The sequence below is a fragment of the Atta colombica genome, unplaced genomic scaffold (assembly GCF_001594045.1).
Source record: "Atta colombica isolate Treedump-2 unplaced genomic scaffold, Acol1.0 scaffold45, whole genome shotgun sequence".
Classification (NCBI taxonomy): domain Eukaryota; kingdom Metazoa; phylum Arthropoda; class Insecta; order Hymenoptera; family Formicidae; genus Atta; species Atta colombica.
In genome coordinates, this window is record NW_017259534.1 from 767,313 (window position 1) to 786,751 (window position 19,439).

At 34.7% G+C, this 19,439-nt stretch overlaps 1 protein-coding gene across 3 annotated transcripts in view; it reads right to left on the reverse strand.

Annotated features, from left to right (window-relative positions):
- LOC108691319 (rho GTPase-activating protein 20-like) overlaps positions 1-19,439 on the reverse strand; it is a 198,887-nt gene that overhangs the window by 144,392 nt on the left and 35,056 nt on the right. For all 3 annotated transcript variants that reach the window (XM_018198995.1, XM_018198996.1, XM_018198994.1), the window contains 2 exons: positions 11,507-11,696; positions 11,017-11,201 (listed from right to left, as the gene is read on the reverse strand). In XM_018198995.1, the coding sequence (XP_018054484.1) occupies positions 11,017-11,201; positions 11,507-11,696 (375 nt within the window). The remainder of the gene's footprint in view (positions 1-11,016; positions 11,202-11,506; positions 11,697-19,439) is intronic.

A 19,439-nucleotide genomic window follows, 5' to 3' on the forward strand; every position in this document is an offset into this window, starting at 1 on the left:
AAATTGCCAAATATTGGTCTTGAATAATTTTTTACTCAAATACTATCAACTTTATAGAAAAACTGCAAGAGACAAAAATCATTTATTTTCTTCTCATAGAACTCTAAAAAATTTTTCAGAATTTTTTATCAACTTTTTAGTATTGCATTTTCTTATTTTTATCAACATGAGAAAATATGGTATTAAAAAATTCTGAAAAAATTTTGAAAAAATTCTCAGAACTTCATGCGTTTATCCCATTATTATTTTATAGTCGACAAGATTGTCACATGTCTCGTTTTCTTTTCTCTCTTCCTCCTTTTTTCCTTTCCGAGCAATTGATGATAATAAGATCGATAAACAAGATCGTACGACCTGCACCTATGGCATTTATACTTTCTACATGTTGATTCATCAGCTATCCACACGACTAAAAATTTTATTGCGTTTTATTAATGTGTAATCGAACGTTTCATCCCGATATCTCACTGGAGTAATTAAATTAAATACCGTATATGTCATCAAGACGATAAACAGTTCTCTTCCCGTTACAACACGATGAAATGAGCTGTAATCAGATTACAGTAAATTTGATCATTTTTGTCGCATTTAACTATCACCCTCTGCTAATGGAAAAGACGTAACTTTGATCGTAACGTGTGATTAACATTTAATACATCGATCGTAGTCATTCACCGAATGATACGACATTTAATTTCATAGAATCCAGTTTGTCAAGATATGACACTTCATAAAATACGTATATATAAGTATAATTGCAAGATGATTAGGATATAAGATTAAAAGAATCGAGAGTTATAATTTTGAACAATTTTTCGATGATTTATTGACTAAAGGACACGGCATTCGTGTTAGTAATATTAAATTACAGAAATATCAATCTGATTACTGAAAAATATTATTTATAGGGGTGTCGCGAAAAACAAAAAAGAACATTTCTCATTGCTGTACATGTTCGGCAATCTTATCGAATCCATGATCCAGAATCACGGCACCCACGTATGCCGGATGTACATCTTCTTAACGCTTGACTGCCGAATTAAACAACGATTCTGAGCGACGATGCTCGTCTTCGTAGCCGTTTATCATGTGGACACGCATCGGAGAAAGTAGATTTGCGCGTCCCTCGTAAAAAAAAAAGTCTCTCTTTCCGGCCGGCCGGTCGCCCGTTCCTTTCTGCACGACCGATCGGCGGCTTTTACTTACGCTTTAATAATGTTGTAAGGCCGCCTTGCTCGATCTCGCCATCGAGGAGTCGCCCTTCTCTTCCCGTTCCAGCCTGTCGAGAAGAGTGAGCCGCGATGCGGAAAGCAACGGGAGAAAACGCGAACGATGATGCACACGTGACGTATGTACCCGGAATGCAATACGACATGGGCGGCGGAAATCGTGTAGCGTAAGAATGCTTGTGGCACTTCTTGAATTCATTACGAGAAGCGATGCCACAGAAGATAAATTGATGCTTCATAAAATAAGTTAAAAATAGATTCTATGTATCTTCTATGCAAAGACAAATTTTGGATTGAAAAGCAACGAGTCAGAAGATTCTAATCATATCAGTCAAAGTTTTGGTTATCTTAACTAGAATTATAATCTTTGCTAATGTAACAAAAAGAAAATAATCTAATCTTCTGATTTATTCTCTTTAAGAGTTTGAGATATACTATTTTTTTTATTCTTCTACGAAAATTATTTCTTAACATAATTTTAGATATATTACAGATATAGATTGTTAAAATCGCTGGCTACTCGTGGAAATTATTTACAGTCCAACCTTGTGTGTTCTACTACCCCTACAAAAAGGTAGCGGAATTCGCCGCCAATGCAATGCGAATTCCATATGGGATTATCGCGAGCGCAATGTTTGATCGCATACAATGGTAACATGGGCGTGTGCAAGCAATGCCAATGATATCGCTGACGATTAACCATGCCTGACTACTTTGTAACCGTACGGGTTTTTTTTTTTTCTTTATCAAACCTGCATATCGGGAAATTTCTGTTCAATAAACGCCTGCAAACGTGGGATCCGCGAAACAAGATTACATCGTAGAATCAAAGATCTACATACAAAACGTACGATGATGTATGACACAATATATCATTGGTATCGAGAAATATCGCCGCAGAGAAACCGGAAGAGAAATTTGTGAGAAAGCAGAGATTTATAGATCCGGGATACAAGATCTGTTTATTGCTGCATCATTCGATAGAATCTCGCCTTCAATTCGCGATATCAATAAACAAATATCTGCGTAATGAAATTCTACTATATCATAAGTGAACGTAAATTTTAAGATCTGATCAAAATTATGCTCGATTTAAGAAATGTTAATCATATCAGAAATATCGTAGTCGACCTGTCACGAAACGCTGCAAAATTAATATATCACGGTAACTAGAGAGGGCAGTGATTAAAGGTTGTCCATTTCGTCTTAGATCGGAAGAAAGAGGTCTCGTATTTCCTCTTCCTCCTCCTCCTCCTCCTCCTCCTCCTCCTCCTCCTCCTTTTTTTTTCGTACGAAATATGCGAGCGCGTGTATACCACGAAACGCACTTTCTCCTGTATCAGGTTAAAGCGCGTCGCGCCGCGCCGGTGAGAACGTTTCGACACGATTTCCTAGGGCGTTCGTTGAGAGATCGCGAATTTGATTAATGTACAGGATCGACCAACAGACATGAACAACGTTCTGCATTTAGCCAACGTAGAGCGAAAGCCTTGAGCATAAAAAATTGATGAGGAAAAAATTGTCTTAAATTTTGATATATTAGATAAAAGGTATTTGATCATATTAGTAATAAAATTAACAGTGAAAAGAAAATATATATTGAAACATTAAAACAAAATCATGAAAAAAATAAAATTAAGAAACAAGTAAAGAATCCATATGAAAAATCAATGATAGAGAAATAATTATTTTTCGAATTATTACCTGTATAAATAGGTACTTTTTAAATCATTTTTTTTTCTTTTACGTCAAAAGGAGATTTCTCTAAAAAAATTTTAGAGAAATTTAAAAACCAAAATGTAACAATGTCTACTGGAGTACAAGTTGTGACCGATGTGAACCTGACGTTCAACTTTATCAAAAATAAAAATTAATACCGTTTATTCTTCGTTTGTACTTGTTTGCACTAATCATTATTTCGTTTGTATCTCAAACAATTAAACAAATGAAAAATAAAAAATAGCCAGTGCGCAACTTTAAGATTTTTAAATTTCATTTATGTCATTCGAAAAAGAATCGTTTGTATCCGATTGTACCTCTCCTACTTTCGTTTGTACCTCAAAATTTCGGAAATTTCGCCAAGAGAGGAAGTCGGTCATTTTTAAAGAAATTTTGAAATCGCTGTATCTTCGATACGAATACAAACGAAGTACAAACGGCCTACAGTATTAATTTTTATTTTTGATAAAGTTGAGCGCCAGGTTCACGTCGGTCAGATTATGCGTCAAGATACGTTTATTCAGTGTATACATTGGAATGATTAGTCACGAGTGTGATCACCTTATAAATTATCCATGTACAGCTATTACGCAGCGATACGCATGCTTCTCGTGAGAATTCTAATCCTTTGGTGGTCTCTAGTTCGCGATGCGCCAGCGAGCTTTAAAACTGAATGCGTTCACCGAACGAAACGTGCGACGTGTGAAAGACCACGTATTGGACTAACTGTAACTAACTGGCTACGAAACATGGTCGGGCGGCTTTCTGAGCCTTCACACAGCACATTTCAACCGACTGTGCATCGCTCTTTATTACGCACATTTTACACCTTTGAGTTTAGCAACAACCAGATTGTAAAAATTCTACGATACTAAACATTTGCAAACGGTCGTTATGATTTATAGAATTTCTCGAATCATCCTCCCTTGAATTAACTCGAATAAAATAATTTTCAAACTGTTTTATTAAGATTAGTTGCTGTGATTTATTCACTCATAAAATATTCTACTGAAGAATCATCGGATTTAATAAGGAGTAATATTAATGTATGTTTTTGTTATATATGACCATGGAAAAACAATTTTCTATGAATCCTTTTATAAATCCAACTAATAGCTTCTAAGAAAAGGGGGAAGAATACAAAATAGCTCATTTTTCATCTCTTTTCTCTCTAAGGTTTTGTCCTACAAATGATTGAAGAAAAAGAAAAAAAAAATTGGCAACTCGCAGAAATGATAAGGATGATCCCATTAGCGATGGGACACGGGACGGACGAATCGTCGAATAGGGACATTTATCATTTTTTCGATACTGTCGTCGGGTATTCTCTGTTAGCTCCACAAGCCTCATCCACGATGGCGAAGACACGTTAAAAATAAGTGTCGTCGCTAAAAGGCGCGGCTCCAAGGTACGATTAAGCCTTCCGGTGACTGATCTTTTTTATATCTCTTGCCTGGTTTTTTTCTATAGTTGCATTCTCAGCCGCTTCCTTATCTTCGCACTAAAAGCTCACGCAGACTCGCGTTATGATATATATAATCTAACTAAGAATGGAATTTCTTTGTCGGTGTTGTACTACTACTAATAATCTAAGACGAAGGCGAACAGAGAATCGGGTTATTAAACTTCCTGCCTTCCGAGATGACCAACATGATGTATACTTTCGCATAATCTCTAATGAGTTTTATAAGGTTGATATAGAAACCTTAGGAAATAATAACAAAAAATCGTTGTATTGTAAGATTCATATTAAGCGTAAGTAATTTCTGCGCCGCGCCGCGGTGTCGTTTGAAAGCATTTTTAAATTTTTATAGCCTGTCTTGCCAGTAAATAAGGAAATGACGGAGGCCTTTAGATGTGCTGCTTTCAATCTAATTATTAGCAATTGGATCGTTGACCTCGCATTGACAACGACGGAAATGTGACGACTAAAAAACGGCAAGAACATATTTTCGAAGAACATATTTTTCTGTTGCTACTTTATATATTACAAAACTAAATTTGGTAAAATTAAGCAAATAGATCTAAAATTCTGTCATTAAAAAAAGTTAAAAAAAAGATGTTCTTGAAAAAAGAATATCTTTTTTATAAAATATTTCTATGTATCATAATTTATAAAACTACTGCATTTATAAAACTAAAATAATTACAAAAAGGTATAATAAACAGATATAATGTAGAGATTTATACGAGTCTAAAGTACTTAAAAGTATAAATTGACGTCTTACAAAAGATAAATTACCTGTCATCTATCTAATTTCATTCAGAATAGAAATTCAATTCTGAGAAATATCTGTCCTCATCTTTCTCTTGTATTAAAAAATGAGATTCTAGGCGATGAAATCAAAACCATTCTCGATGATCCGGTATCTTCGTTCACTTTCCCGATAAATGCCATGACAACGATCATTCACTTTCTTTAAAGTACGTACATCCGACCCTTTTCCTCCTTTCGTATAGCCGTAGGTGTTCCACTTTCCACTGCGCCATATCTTTTTTCATTACAAACGGAAAATACAAGAAAAAACAAGATCGATTGCAGCAAGCATCGTCTTAATGCGAATAAAATTACCTGTGTTTATAATTCCCAGTCTAATCAATTTCTCAAAATCAAATACGAATTATGGCATAAATTGTTTTGCAGTTAAGCAAGATAAATATCGCTGTTAAATAACATTTTTAAAATGTCAAGTTGATTGGAGAATATGATGATTTTCTTTTGCAACCATTATTCGTTTTTCTACTATAATTTATTTAATAAGAAAGCATTAAAGTTAGTAAATATTATTATCTTCACAGACGATAAACAATAATATTAAAAAAAAACACAAGCGCACGATCGAATTTTCAACTAAGAAAATAGCTATATAATCAATAAAAATTTCATCAAATGCCACTTCAATAGATGTCAGCGATTCTGATTAAGATTTAAAGTCGTAACAGGACGACTGTTCGATCAAGGTGTAACTGACGAGAAACAATTTGCGCTCTATAGACAAACTGCTAATTCATCGCGCTCCAAAAACGAAATTGAATCAATTCCTCACCGTGACGAAGTGGAAGGATTTCCGGATAAATCGGTGGGTCAAGGTTTTCACTGAAATTGAAAAAAAATTGATCAACGATTGGAATGCTCGCTCGCCCCGCCACGCCTCGTTTCGCCTCGCCTTGTCTCACCACGTGTACGATTCCCGAAACACGCGAATCTGTCGGTCGACTCTCACCGCAATCTTCCAACAACGGGACGCAAGAAGAGCGATCCGGGCAAAACGCGTCATCGCGCTCAGTGCAAAACCGCCGGTTTCAGGTGCAGCTTTCACATTCTCGCGCGCTCTGATCGACGAAGAGGAGGCATTGCCCTGCAGGTGCAGTGCCCATCCACCTTCAACCGGCCTGACCGATGGCGTAGCGCGCAAATTTTTCGTCCGTTATTTTATAAACTCTTAAACACTCTGGTTTCACCAGCTTTCCACGGTACAGATACAATCCATTAAGTTTTTAACGAGTCTTAATTGCAATTTGTTTTCTTAAACAATCTTCGAGCCATTAATTCCCTTTTTTAATAAACTTAAAGAAACGTTACGTGAATTTAATGTTATCTCAAATCTGAGAAAGAAAAGAGAGGGAGTATAAATTTAAACATAACTGTTTTTAAACTTTCACATGCCAATATAAGACAATATCATAAAAAACTTTAAATTATATTGAAAAACAAGAACACGTGATTAAAAAGAATCGTGATTAAAAGTAGCTCTTTCTCCAAAAAAAAAAAAGTATATTTTCTCAATATTAGAATTCAAAAAATTAATTAATTAGTAAAAATTGAATAAACTCGATAGACTGTTAACTCATGCGTTACTACTCCGGATGTGCGCGATGTGAAGAGGTAAAACGTGCGAAAGCGAACCATGCATCGCGGCGCGGCCGCAATCGCGGCAATTAATCTCTGCCCGACCGATCTCCTGAAACTACGATTCCCATGCGAATTAATTACCGCTGCCGCTGCCGCGGTAAATAAGTTAATCGCTTCACATGCTCACAAAAATACAAACGATGTAGAAGGGCGTTGGTCCCCATGGATGACGCGTCGCGACGCGACGCACCTGCATCGCATCGCATCGCGCGGAAGCCGTCGTATTAAGCTCTCCTCTCCATTGCATCACCGCAACGGCCAACCACGACTGCTGTAACGTTGCGTTGCAATGGACAAAAACATAATTTACGACAGCGACGAGCGAAAACAGGACAAAGAGCACGCGGACGTCCTTCCCTTTCTCTTTTTCTATCTCTTCAAAATTCTGGACGCGTCAGTCAAAATAACAAGGATTCGATAAAAAAGATGCTCGTTGCGAGTGAAACTTCTTTGATGAAGAACTAACGAAACTTCGAATGGCGCTTGCTAAGAATTCTCTTCGGAAGATCATTATCGAATTTCTGAATTATCGCATGCTCAAATTGTTTTTATCGAAAGAAATCATTTCGATATATTTATTCGAACTATCTCTTAACATTATAATGATCCAAATAATTTAACTAAGAGATTTGTTTTATGATATATATATATATATATATATATATATATATATATATAATTAAAAAAAAGTGGAACTCATCAAAAAATAATTTCGTAAAAATTTACTTTAATATGTAACAAAATTAAACAGCAAATGTGAAGACTTAAATTCACTCATTCAATTTTAAATATTTGTATTAAAGAATGTGAAAGCGTATTAATCAATATAAAAAAACAATCAATCGAGAATTGATTGATAAACAAATTCTATATCAAATATATATTTGTCTCCTAATATAGTACCGCGAAAGATTAAGGGAGCAATGCCGAAGGGACATTTTCTCGCCAGTTCCACCTCCACAGGAAGAATCTTTTTAAAGCTTTTCTACTTGAAGAAACAAATAAAGCAGAAATGCCTCTGTTATTCTCGTGTCTATCAAGGAGGAGAAAAGAAAAAAAAGGATGAAAGAAAAGAAGAAGAGAGACAAAAGGAGAGACGAGGAAAGGTAGACAAACGTCTCTTCTTCGCCTTCCAGATGCGCGATTGCTTCTAATTGCCCTCTCGGTGATCACGAGGTGCCTCCAAAGTGAAATTGCAGCAGCGAGGAACAGGTAACGGGTTGCGAATAAAAAGAGCACTTCGGGAAAAAGCGAGCGACGTGTATATACGACGAAGACAGAAAAGATTGGTCGTGATGCTCTCCTCGAGAACGACGAGAACGATCTCGAGCGTTTTCGCTAATTAACCTGCGGTTTAGGCCACGTACTTTTGTGTCGCGTCGAGAAACTCGTAACACTACCTTTACAACAAAATTTAATAAACGTTCCGCGGTAAATCTTCATGTGAAATACAAAGTTTAGCTTGCGCTTCCTTCAACCAAATTAAACCAATTTCATCCGTATAGCGTTTTTTATTCAAAATTCGATCGAGGTAGAACGTCACTTTATTATACGAGGATTAAGCAACAAATGTTCATCGATCTTATAATATATATTATAATTGATAAATCGTTACTAATAATTAATATCGCAAGTTATTAACAAGTGACTTAGAAAAAAGCTTGATATTATAATAAATTTAATTTAATAATTTTTAATAATTTCAATAATAATAATTTTAAATATATAAGCTTAAAAAAGTTTTACTTAACAAACAAGTAAAATCATATTATATGTGTTATATTTATGTATTATTAGAATTCAGAATGCATGTTAATCGTAATGAATCATAGGGAAATATTATTAATAAAAAGTAATTGTTGTCTGTAATGGCTAATAGTCCTACAAAATTGTTATTATTATTAATAGCTATTCTTATTATTGTTAGTTGTTTATAACTCAATTCGGATGCAAAGGAGATCCGATCTGTCGATTACGATTCACAAAAGTTAAGTCCGCGGCGAAGATAGCGTCTTAATCATGATATTCATCCTAAAAGGAAGTTGGCCAGTCATGAGAATGAAGGTCGCATGTAGCATCCCTCATCAGAGTGAAATTTTTCTCTCGAAATTATCATCTCTGCGAACGGCGACGGTTACGAACAGACTGATCAAAGTAACCGATAACCATTTAATGCGCTCATTAAAATAAAATGTAAATCGTACCGCACACTGATCCAAGGTCTGCCGCCGTTAGCATCGCTTAAAACGTCACTCCGCCCGAGTCAGGACGAAAAGAAAAGGAATGTAACGTAGGAGATCATAAGTCGCTGCAATTAATATCCGGCGGCCCGCAATAATCTCTCTCTCGGACAGGATCCCCGAACGCGAACACAATTCACCGCGAGGGAAAATCGAGAGAGAAATAGAGAGATGGACAGAGGGTAAAAGAGAGATGGAAGAACAGGGGGAGCACGAGAGAGACCTCCGATTTTTGCAGCGTTTTTGCAATCTGCACAACAACTTTGTTATTGATGACTGCAATGTTGAACGCGCAGAATAAAGAAGGTAGGCGTTTCCACCCTCGGTTTCGCCTCGCGAATCCCGCGCAACGATCTCCGCGGACGTTTTTCACTTTACGAGGTTGTTGCTTATGAGGCGCAGCCTCCAAGGTACTAAGGTAGTGCCGTCGTCGCGATTCGAGACCCGTACATACGCCGCTCGTCGTCTTGTAAAAGTCAATATTTATGAGGGTGCTAACCACCGTCATCGCTCATCCCGACTCGTTAGCCAGCTCTCCGCCGGCGCGACTTTGTATTTACATCCGAAGGACAGGCATCCTTTCTTTATTGTCCCTAAAGAAAACACGTCTACTGTTGCGCTACATGTCTGTGGATCCTACTGCGTTGCTGTTGTTGAATGGGACCGGGACCAGAAATCCCATCCGTTTATCAGCATATATTCGTACGCACTGTCAGCTATCGATTTACTTTCAGAAAACACGCGAATTGTCGTTTTAAATTCATGAAACCAACGTGGCTTTGAGATTGAACTTTTACTTATTGATCCGCAGTTGCAAGTTTAAAAGAAAATGAGAAATGACAGAAAGTTTAAGTCTAATTCAGCTTAATTCAAAAGTTTTTGCTATCAAGCTGATTGCTCTTGAAAAATATAGCTTTTGCTGCAACATCGCACTTTTTTATTTAAAAATGATAGCCTGTGATGAATTATAATTTAAATAGACATTATATTCTTAGATTGTCTATAACTACAATTCTTAGATTGTCTATAACTACAATTTGCATTTAACTGGAACCATTTAATATGGCAAGTAGATAGGCATATCGTAGTATTCATTTTTTGCTTTGTATAAGACTGTATACTTTCTCTCGATTACGATTTCTATATCGAAGCATTGATAATTTCTCGATAATAAACGAATAAAAATGATTTTCGAATTTAACTTTAATATTATACCGATACTTTCTACTTTCATTTGATCTTAGAACATTGTTTAATCAACATTTTAATTCAAGGCTCGATCACTGAAACATTTAATAATAAAATCGTACATATCAAAAGACACTTTGTATTGGTTTTATTAAATAATGATTGGATTTTTTTAAATATCGATCTTAATAGATAGAGGGAAGGATTAATAATATCAGGGCTCATACTAATGTCCGACTTATCGCAGTTTCAATCATTTATATCTGGTTTCATCAATGTAATTCTTAGAATTAAAAAAATATGAAAGAGTTGAACGAAGATTAAAATTAATATTACATTGGTAGAACCAGGCCTTAGCATTTGTCATATTTTTTCTGTTTCTCTCGGAAAGGTTGCGATGACTCGTGCTATGAATTGTGACACACGATGGATGGAGAAAGGCTTCGCAAAAGTAACAGGTGTCTAGCAAGGTAAGTCAGTTCACGTGCCGCCATCTCCCACAGAGTTGCTCAACGTACCTTTCATTTACTCGGGTCTAATCCGTCGATAAGAACGGATTATGCAGTAACGTATAGCGCAAACCGTAACTCTCGCATTTATATTTAAATCTTGTATATCTTTTCAGATATTTCACGATTCAATATTTCAAAGTTCTTTTGCAATTTTACATATGTCGCGTCAAACTCAATATGCCAAATTTGCATTGTAACGTAATTGTATTACTCACCCTCTGACAATGTTCTGCGCTGACTCGCGACAGATCTGCGAAAGGTTGAAAAATAACATCGTGAAATTCGGGGTAACTCCGTGCCAACGGACGTGCGTACAATTCTTTGGCGCTGCACAATACTTCATGATATTCTTCTTCTGCGTGCAACAACTTCTCTGTAGCTCTATACCTGCGATCTGTATCTGCGAAACAATTTCAATTCGATTTCATCGGAATGATATTATATCAGCGATCATCTTCACATGGATATATAATTAAATAAATATCTTATACTATAAATCTTAATTAAACTTTTTAAGTCACAATTTAACAAACTTTCTCTCTCTCTCTCTCTCTCTCTCTCTCTCTCTCTCTCTCTCTCTCACACGCGAGCACACACACACACACACACACACACACATATATAATTTTTTAAATTTAAGAAATTATATGATGTAAGAGAAATCAAGGTTGCATGTAAAATATGTAAAAAGCAAGAATTAATTACCTCCGATTGCATTGAATTGCCTTGCAGAATCCTCGATAAGTAAAACTTCGCCATGTAGAAGAGCTACATCGGCCGCAGGATCGACTTCAGCCCTCGAACCAGCAAGCAGCAATCGAGGTCTGCAAACTCGATATTTTAAAAGTATCGGGGCGACCACAGAAGAAATAGCTCCAGGCGATGAAGCTGATAACTGTAATTAATTAAAAAAAAAAAATAAATTATTGCACAAGAATATCGTTAATTATTCTCAAATCAAACCATCATTGAAGTTATTTATTTCAGTGCGTGGATAGAATTCTTCCCCCAAAATTTTAATTCCTTACATATTTCAAAAGACGTTAACATAATTTCACAGAACTTGTAATTTACATAATTTACATGTAATCCATAATCACACTTTATCAAATAAATAAACGATAGAAATTCATACTTATTATCTCACTTCTAAGTACAATTAATGACAGAGGCAGACCACATTAAATTAACGAAATCCCAAAATAGCCGAAAACAATAAAACCATTCTGTTAAATACGTCAAAAAATTAGATATTTTCTTTTTACAAAATTGATTTGATGAAATCTCCTTTGTACGAGGAAGACCGGTCTGCTCGCGAGACGAAAAGTTCGGAATGTCCTAATTATACGGAGGAAGGCTCGCCTTGTAAAAAGCGTCGGATGTCGGGACCGGACGTCCCATAACTTCGCACGGTAGCCCCGGCGGGTTAATCACCGAAATCTCGGTTGAGAAACGCGAAAACAACGCATAATTAAACCGGGTCCGCGCGATATTTACGATCTGACAATGCGGCGGCATAAAATCTGGGAATCAGATAAATTTCGAGGGTCCGAAAATCTATATTGCAGAAGATCGTACGTCGACCTTTCAGTGGCCTCTCGCGGTCCACCAATTCGTACACAGGGCGATTCCCCAAGCGTTCGTTGCATCGCATATGAATATTTATAATATGATAATTGCGCGGCCATAATTCGCACGAATTCTTCAGAAATTCTGGTATATGTACAAGACGCAGACGTGGAAGTACAGTTGTTTTCTTACACAGCAAATTCACGATTTAACGACCTGGGGATGATGGAGTTGTCAGAAACCAAGAGCTTCTTAAAGTATAAATTAACTTTTTTGAATCTTCAGACGTGCGTACATTACACAATATTCAAACAGGTAATTGTATTTCTATTATTTTTCTACTTTTTCTCCAAGTGTCACGCTGCTTTTTATATTTAAGGTGTATTAAAATTGGTAATTGTTGGAATTTTGTTTTCAAATTATATATATATATATATATATTGGTACAATTCGAGAAGTAGTAACGGGAACGGGTAGTTACAAATGAAAATATTTATCTTTTTTATGGATTTTAGAGAAGAAATATCGTTAAATTCGCGAAATTAGCGCACTATATCTTTAATTTTGATATAAAACAGGCAGACTTTTTTTAATTTTTATAAGGAACTGTAGAATTATGAAGAGAGAGAGAGAAAGAGAGAGAGAGAGAGAGAGAGAGAGGGAGAGAGAGAAAAAATGCTACTGAAATTGTCATTATTTTTTTTATACTAAGAGAGTGCTAATTTCACAGATTCTATTATACATATTATATGTATATTTTTTATAGAAAATTTTCATAGAAATGACAAACAAAAGTTCATCTTTATTTTGCTATTACAAGCATTAATCTTTAAAATTTCAAGATAAAGTCATCTAGTGTAAAATAACAGTAAAAAGAAAACAGGACAATTTCCATAATATTTCAGAAATGTTTTCATGAATGAGAATTTTTTTATCTTTCCTCAAATTATCATTAGAATTTAAAATAATATTAATTAAAGTTTCTACGTTACTTCTTAAATTTTATATGTGCATTATTTCTTAAACTTTCTCTTTGGTTTCAAAATCACTAGAAGTTTACACATAGATAATATTGTAATGACAGACAAGAACTCCAGTTCTAATATTATATAAATAAATCGCAAAATTATTCGATCGTTATGTAATATGACACTGGGAATCGAAGGTTAGGATAACACGTCGTTCTTATGTCACGTAACAAATGATCATTTTCATGATTAAACGAGTGAGGCTGAAGCATCTTAATCAAAAAAACATGATGAAAAACGGGAATGTAATTCTTCGTCGCATTATCGTTGCTTGTTGTCCGCCCAACCTTAGTTTACAATCTTATGAGTAACCTTATGCCATCGGTGTGACAATTTATCGATGTCCCTACAACATCGATAATGCAATTTAATAGTATTTTTGCGATATGGCTAATTGCTATAATAATAGAATTATTAAAAGCATTGCCAGACTGAAAATCTCAGTTTGACATCTACAATTTTTGTATATCAATATTTTATCGAATTTGGAGAAAAAATCGTACAACTAATGATTTGTTATTATATTTAAATCTGCTTAACATTCAAGTTTAAATTTATTTATTTCCAGTTATCTTGGAATCAAGAGTTCATATTTCTAATATACTTTGTTTCTATTCCAAATAAAATATAATAATCACTTAAAATTTCTAGTATTATACACGTATAAAATAATTCCGAATCGAATCCAGATTTTTTTATTTGACAAGCAATTATTCTGAGCACTGAGCTATCTCCCCGACATCAATTTGTTTCTAATCTTGGGTACACAAAGTTCCTTTCATGTTCGAATAATCGTTGTCTCGTGTCGAGAAAGGGCAGGAGAAGAGAAAGAACAAGATAAATTAAGGAAGATGATACGTTACGATCGCATTATCCTCAGGATCGACGATACGATCGTTATGATTCGGTGGAATCCGGCAGTAAAGAGGCTTACACTTTAAGCATACCGTTAATCAGTCTGCAATTTTTCCTTTCCGCTTTTTTAATATGATGTAGCCGAGTCAAACATTCGACGTTTTTCTCTGCTTTACATACAACATACGTAATGAAGATAAGCGCATTCTTTTCGGCCAGATTCAGACGAATGTAATAATACAGTGAGTCACCGTTAAAAGAGCCTTATTATTAATTAACGCTCATGCGCCTTTGTAACGGACTTCGTAATTTTCTAATCCCTGCATATTCGCACATACATGTTCGAGCCGTCAATGTGTGATTAACGAGTCGCGTGACTTTACATTTACGGAAAAAAGAATTATCAGTTAGTTATTAATTATCAGTTAGAATCAGATAGTATCTATTAACTGTCAAATTATAAAATCATTTACATTAATTGCTACGAGACACTGTGACATAACAATTTAGTTTTAGTTCCAAAAAAAAATTTCAAAATAATTAAAATATACAAATTGAGAAATATTAAAATAATATGTATCTATATTGAAGCTATGTCCTCTAATAAAAATTATATTGTGCTAATAATAAGATTCTCGTATTATTATCTCCGATTATTTCGTAACAGCGACTAAAGTTTTTTATTAAAATGATTACAATAACAAATGAATCAAATGAATCAATGAAAAAAGTCAGTCTATTGTTAAAATATCGTTCGATCTGAGACATTCTCTGTATAAATGCCAGTCACTAATGATTCCCACGATACTGGCGAAAGTGTCGGTCATCCGTGACCCCGCAACAGCATTGAACTCGTTAAAACGACGTAACAACGATGAATCGTTGAATCGTTAGTCATATAATTTCACATTCGCAACGAAAGAAAATTGAAGTGTGTATTTTCTCTGTCTAGTTATCTGTGACTTGCATTTCATCAGTCTGACTGTACATAACGTTATATGTACTCGATCCCTCTTCATCCCGTTATCGATACGTATATATCCATCTCTTTGGAGTATTCTCATTCTATATTATGTACGCACGCAATAAACGTATAACCGTAATTCTTTCCTATAATTCTTATCTGAAAGAGATATTGCGTGAACTTACCAAATTCGCGAGTATAACGCGCGTTGTCAAGAAGATTCATGGCAGCGTTCTCGGGGGAGTAATGTCCTCGCGGGATTCTCCGATGTTGTATTTATGCGGAGAACGCGTTATCCCTTCCCTTGGCGACGCATACACATGTACATACTCTCGATCGGAGAGAGGAGACCGCGCGTCCACTCTCGCTTTTAATAAAGCCAAACCGGAATCGTAAAGCTGAATCTAAATTGCATAATTATACCGGTCTACGTCTCTCTCTTACTCCAACGTACATAGCACTTACATCCCTCCTATCATTTCTATCATTTTTTTCTCTTTTTTTTTATCTTTCTCAATCTTCTTTTTATATTCAATGATCTTTTTCCAAGTACTTGAATCGTTTCTATTCTCTTTGCTTCTTTTCCGCGAATAAAGATTAAGGGAATAATGATATTACGAATCAATCAGCATAAACTGCATGAATGTCAGTTATCTTTTAAAAAGATCTCAAGTATTTGCTGTAATCAATAAAAAAATTAACTAAAAAATATTCTTCTTCTATAAGAATATTTAAAATTTCCAAATAGAATTACAATTATCGCATTGAAGGAAGATATCAAATAAAAATAATATTCAATGTATACATCGTTAATAGTTTTCATTTTAAATATTAATAGAGATAATCCAATAAATAATTTGTATAAATTAGAAAAGGATGAAAAATTGAGCAACAGTATTTGTCCAACAAAAATGTATAAAATATGTCAACAATTACAATTTTTAACTGAAAGAAAGTTTTAAATAATCGTTGTAATGGCGCACTGTCCAAGAGAGTTAGTTTCGTAACTGTACATACCCAAAATTATTATTATTGTTATTTGTGATATATAGCATTGAACAATTAAATTCTCAAAAGGATAAATTATCTCTTTGCAAACGCACGTACCATTTAAAATTCAATAGTTATAAAATGAAATGAAAGAACAACAACTGATTCATAAATACATAAAACTGAAGGCAACTGACATTTTCACCTGTTTTTTTAAATTAAGTCTAGAATGACAAAACAAGATTTCCAATAGAAAGATTCTTAGTAGAAAGATTCAAGGTATTTGTGAAGGAAAGATAACAATTGAATGGACGTGTCGAACGAACGATGCGGTTCATTTAGCTAACCGGAAATGATTCTTTCAGAATGGCTCCCAGAATTTACTTTCTTCTCGGCATGGCACACCGCCTCTTCGCCCAATTATTCGGCCTAGTGATTTCGTATGCGCGAAACGGCACCGCACCCGCATTCTTTTCGATCAACATTTCGCAAGGTTTTCCTCCACGAGTTGAAAAGATTTGAAAGATTTGCGTTTCGAATCGGGATACGATCGAAAAGAGATATTATATTATGCAGCGCGTCTAACTAATTTATCCGCGAATCCGTTGCCGCCGTTCGACGTATCGCTCTTCATTGTTTGGTGAATCACCTGTCGATGTCATTGCACTTCTCCCATAATGTAATATCGCGATCGACGCACCGTGTGCATGATGTACAAGCATGAATCGTGTGTATATGACATGTAGAATCGACAGCAGAGTCGCGATTCAATGATCGCGGACGCGTGCTCCACGAAATTTATGGATATACTTGCACGAGTATGCAGACCAATAAAACGGACTCTTCAAACACATTTTTTTATTTTTTTGCCCGTCATAACAGATGATGGATCGGCTGCGTTAAATAGGCAAGTCCGTGTGTATGTGTAGTACACTTCGTTCGATACGAAGCGCGCATGCACGAGCATCCTGTCCCTCCCAACCTCATTACCAGACAATGAGCGTCGTTACATCGATCACAAGCCAGGGCATTTTGCCGAGACGGAAGAGAGTGGACTGTTTTGCGTGAGCAGTAGTGAATTTAGAACTCCCAACATATTCTCAAGCTCTAAAGAATAAAATATTCCCTGCAATATAAAAAAAAAACTTACAATTAAAAGAATCCAAATCTTATTTAATTAAAAAATTATTTTCCATACTATTATTAAACTAAATAATAAGAATGAAGAGACAAACTAATAAGAAAATCTGAAGAAATCTATTATATATTCATCGATTCTTATATTTAAGATCAGTAGTCTTAAGGTATCATAAATCAGTCACAAAGCCGTATTAGTATCTTAAGATATTACTTAAGACAGTTAGTACTTAAAATAAAAACAGATTATCCGCCTATCAACATTATTCAAAATATCGTACATAAATGAATTAAATATTAGAAAAGTAAAAAATGATACTTATTTTATTTATAATATTTGCTAAAAATTAAAAAAAAATTTTATGACCTAAGTCTATTATAATTAAAATTGCTAAGTCCGTTACCGAGATCGAGAGGAGGAATCGAGCGGTTGCGATTAATTTCATCAGGAGATGGACTGCGGAAAATTTGCTCCGAGATAATGCACAAGAAACCACTAATCGTTTTGTGCAATAGAACGCAAGATAGATATTGCAAGAGACCGAAATCTTCATGATACAATTTTCCATGTATGTGTGTGCACGTAAAATTTCCTTTTAACGGAAGACTAGTACAAATGTGCAATAAGGTGAATAATGTGCTACACGGTTCTCATTCGTCCAGATATTCGTGCTTAACAGAGAAATTTATATAAAACGCGTGCATCAAAAGCCCATCGTTTATCTTCGTAATTGAGCAGCTAAACTTGAAATTACATTACACGAATGAGACTAAAGATTTTGAAAATATGAAATCTGAAAAATTATATAATCGCAAATTCGTAATTTTATCCCGTAAAACTGTAAATTCAGATTTCTACATAATTCGATTTTGTGATCAAATGAGATGACGTTACATATTTCATAAAATATGAAAAACTTTAGCAAAAATAAATATTCGTAAATTTAAAAAAAAAAAACCTTTGAATAAAAAAAGAACAAAAATTTATTCTTAAATTCCATTCTGAATAAAATTCTTTTAAAATGTTATGTTCTGATTGTTGCGTTACCAGCGTATTTTATAACATTACTAATCATTATTTTTTTACAAAGAAACTAAAGAAGCTTCCACTCGACTGTTTACCAGCGCTTGCAGTACATGCCTCCTGCTGCTTGCAACAACTAGTTGCTTAAGCACCCATCGCTCGTTACTCGAGTTAAATTTGTCACTTTAGTAAATCACATCTCCAATGTCATTATTCATTCAGCCACGCCGGAGGAGAATTAGAATAGAATGACCACGGCAGATGATCACTCGAGTCAAGCGTGTGTCCGACATTATTTCATAAACATTGTCTGACTGATAGAGTCCACTTCTCCCGAGGCATTTCGCTATAGTACGTTGTTACCTACGTCGGGATAATGTCACACTTGTCTCGTATATAAGAATTTATAACAGAGGCTCCCAATCGCGTGAGCGAGAAATTTTAGAAATTAAAATTTGCATTTAAATTAAATATTAGTAAAACAAATAAACCATAAAGATAAACGTAGCAAATAATCATAGATAAAAAATTATAGATAAATATAATATAAATCTGAAAAAAATTTTTAATTTTCCGCGAAGTGAACATTTATAATTATAAGACACTTAAAAAATAAAAAATGTAAAAGTAAAATCTTAATTTTACAAGAGAAAAAAGAGAAATCATACCGGAATTACGAATTACTAAAGAAAATTTTACTTTCGAGATAAGTTGTAAGATAAATTTGCGAGAATATCTGTAAGCATAAATTAGACTTTTTAATAAAGTTATAGCAATATAATTAATTACAAAAGTTGATAACTAAAATATATCTATTTTTTCTCATTTGTCTGTGATCAACGTAATTTATTATTACGATCAGAATAACGCGCAGAGTAACGTTAATTCACCAAAAAGTAATCGATAACCAATAGATTTTTAGCAGTTTGAGAGCCGTGATTGTCATGTAACGGAGAGAACGAAGGCCATTCTCGGTAACTATATATAGATTTACTCTGAGGTGGCATGGAGTGCAGTGTAAGCGCGCACATACACACACACACACACACACATATATATATATATATATAT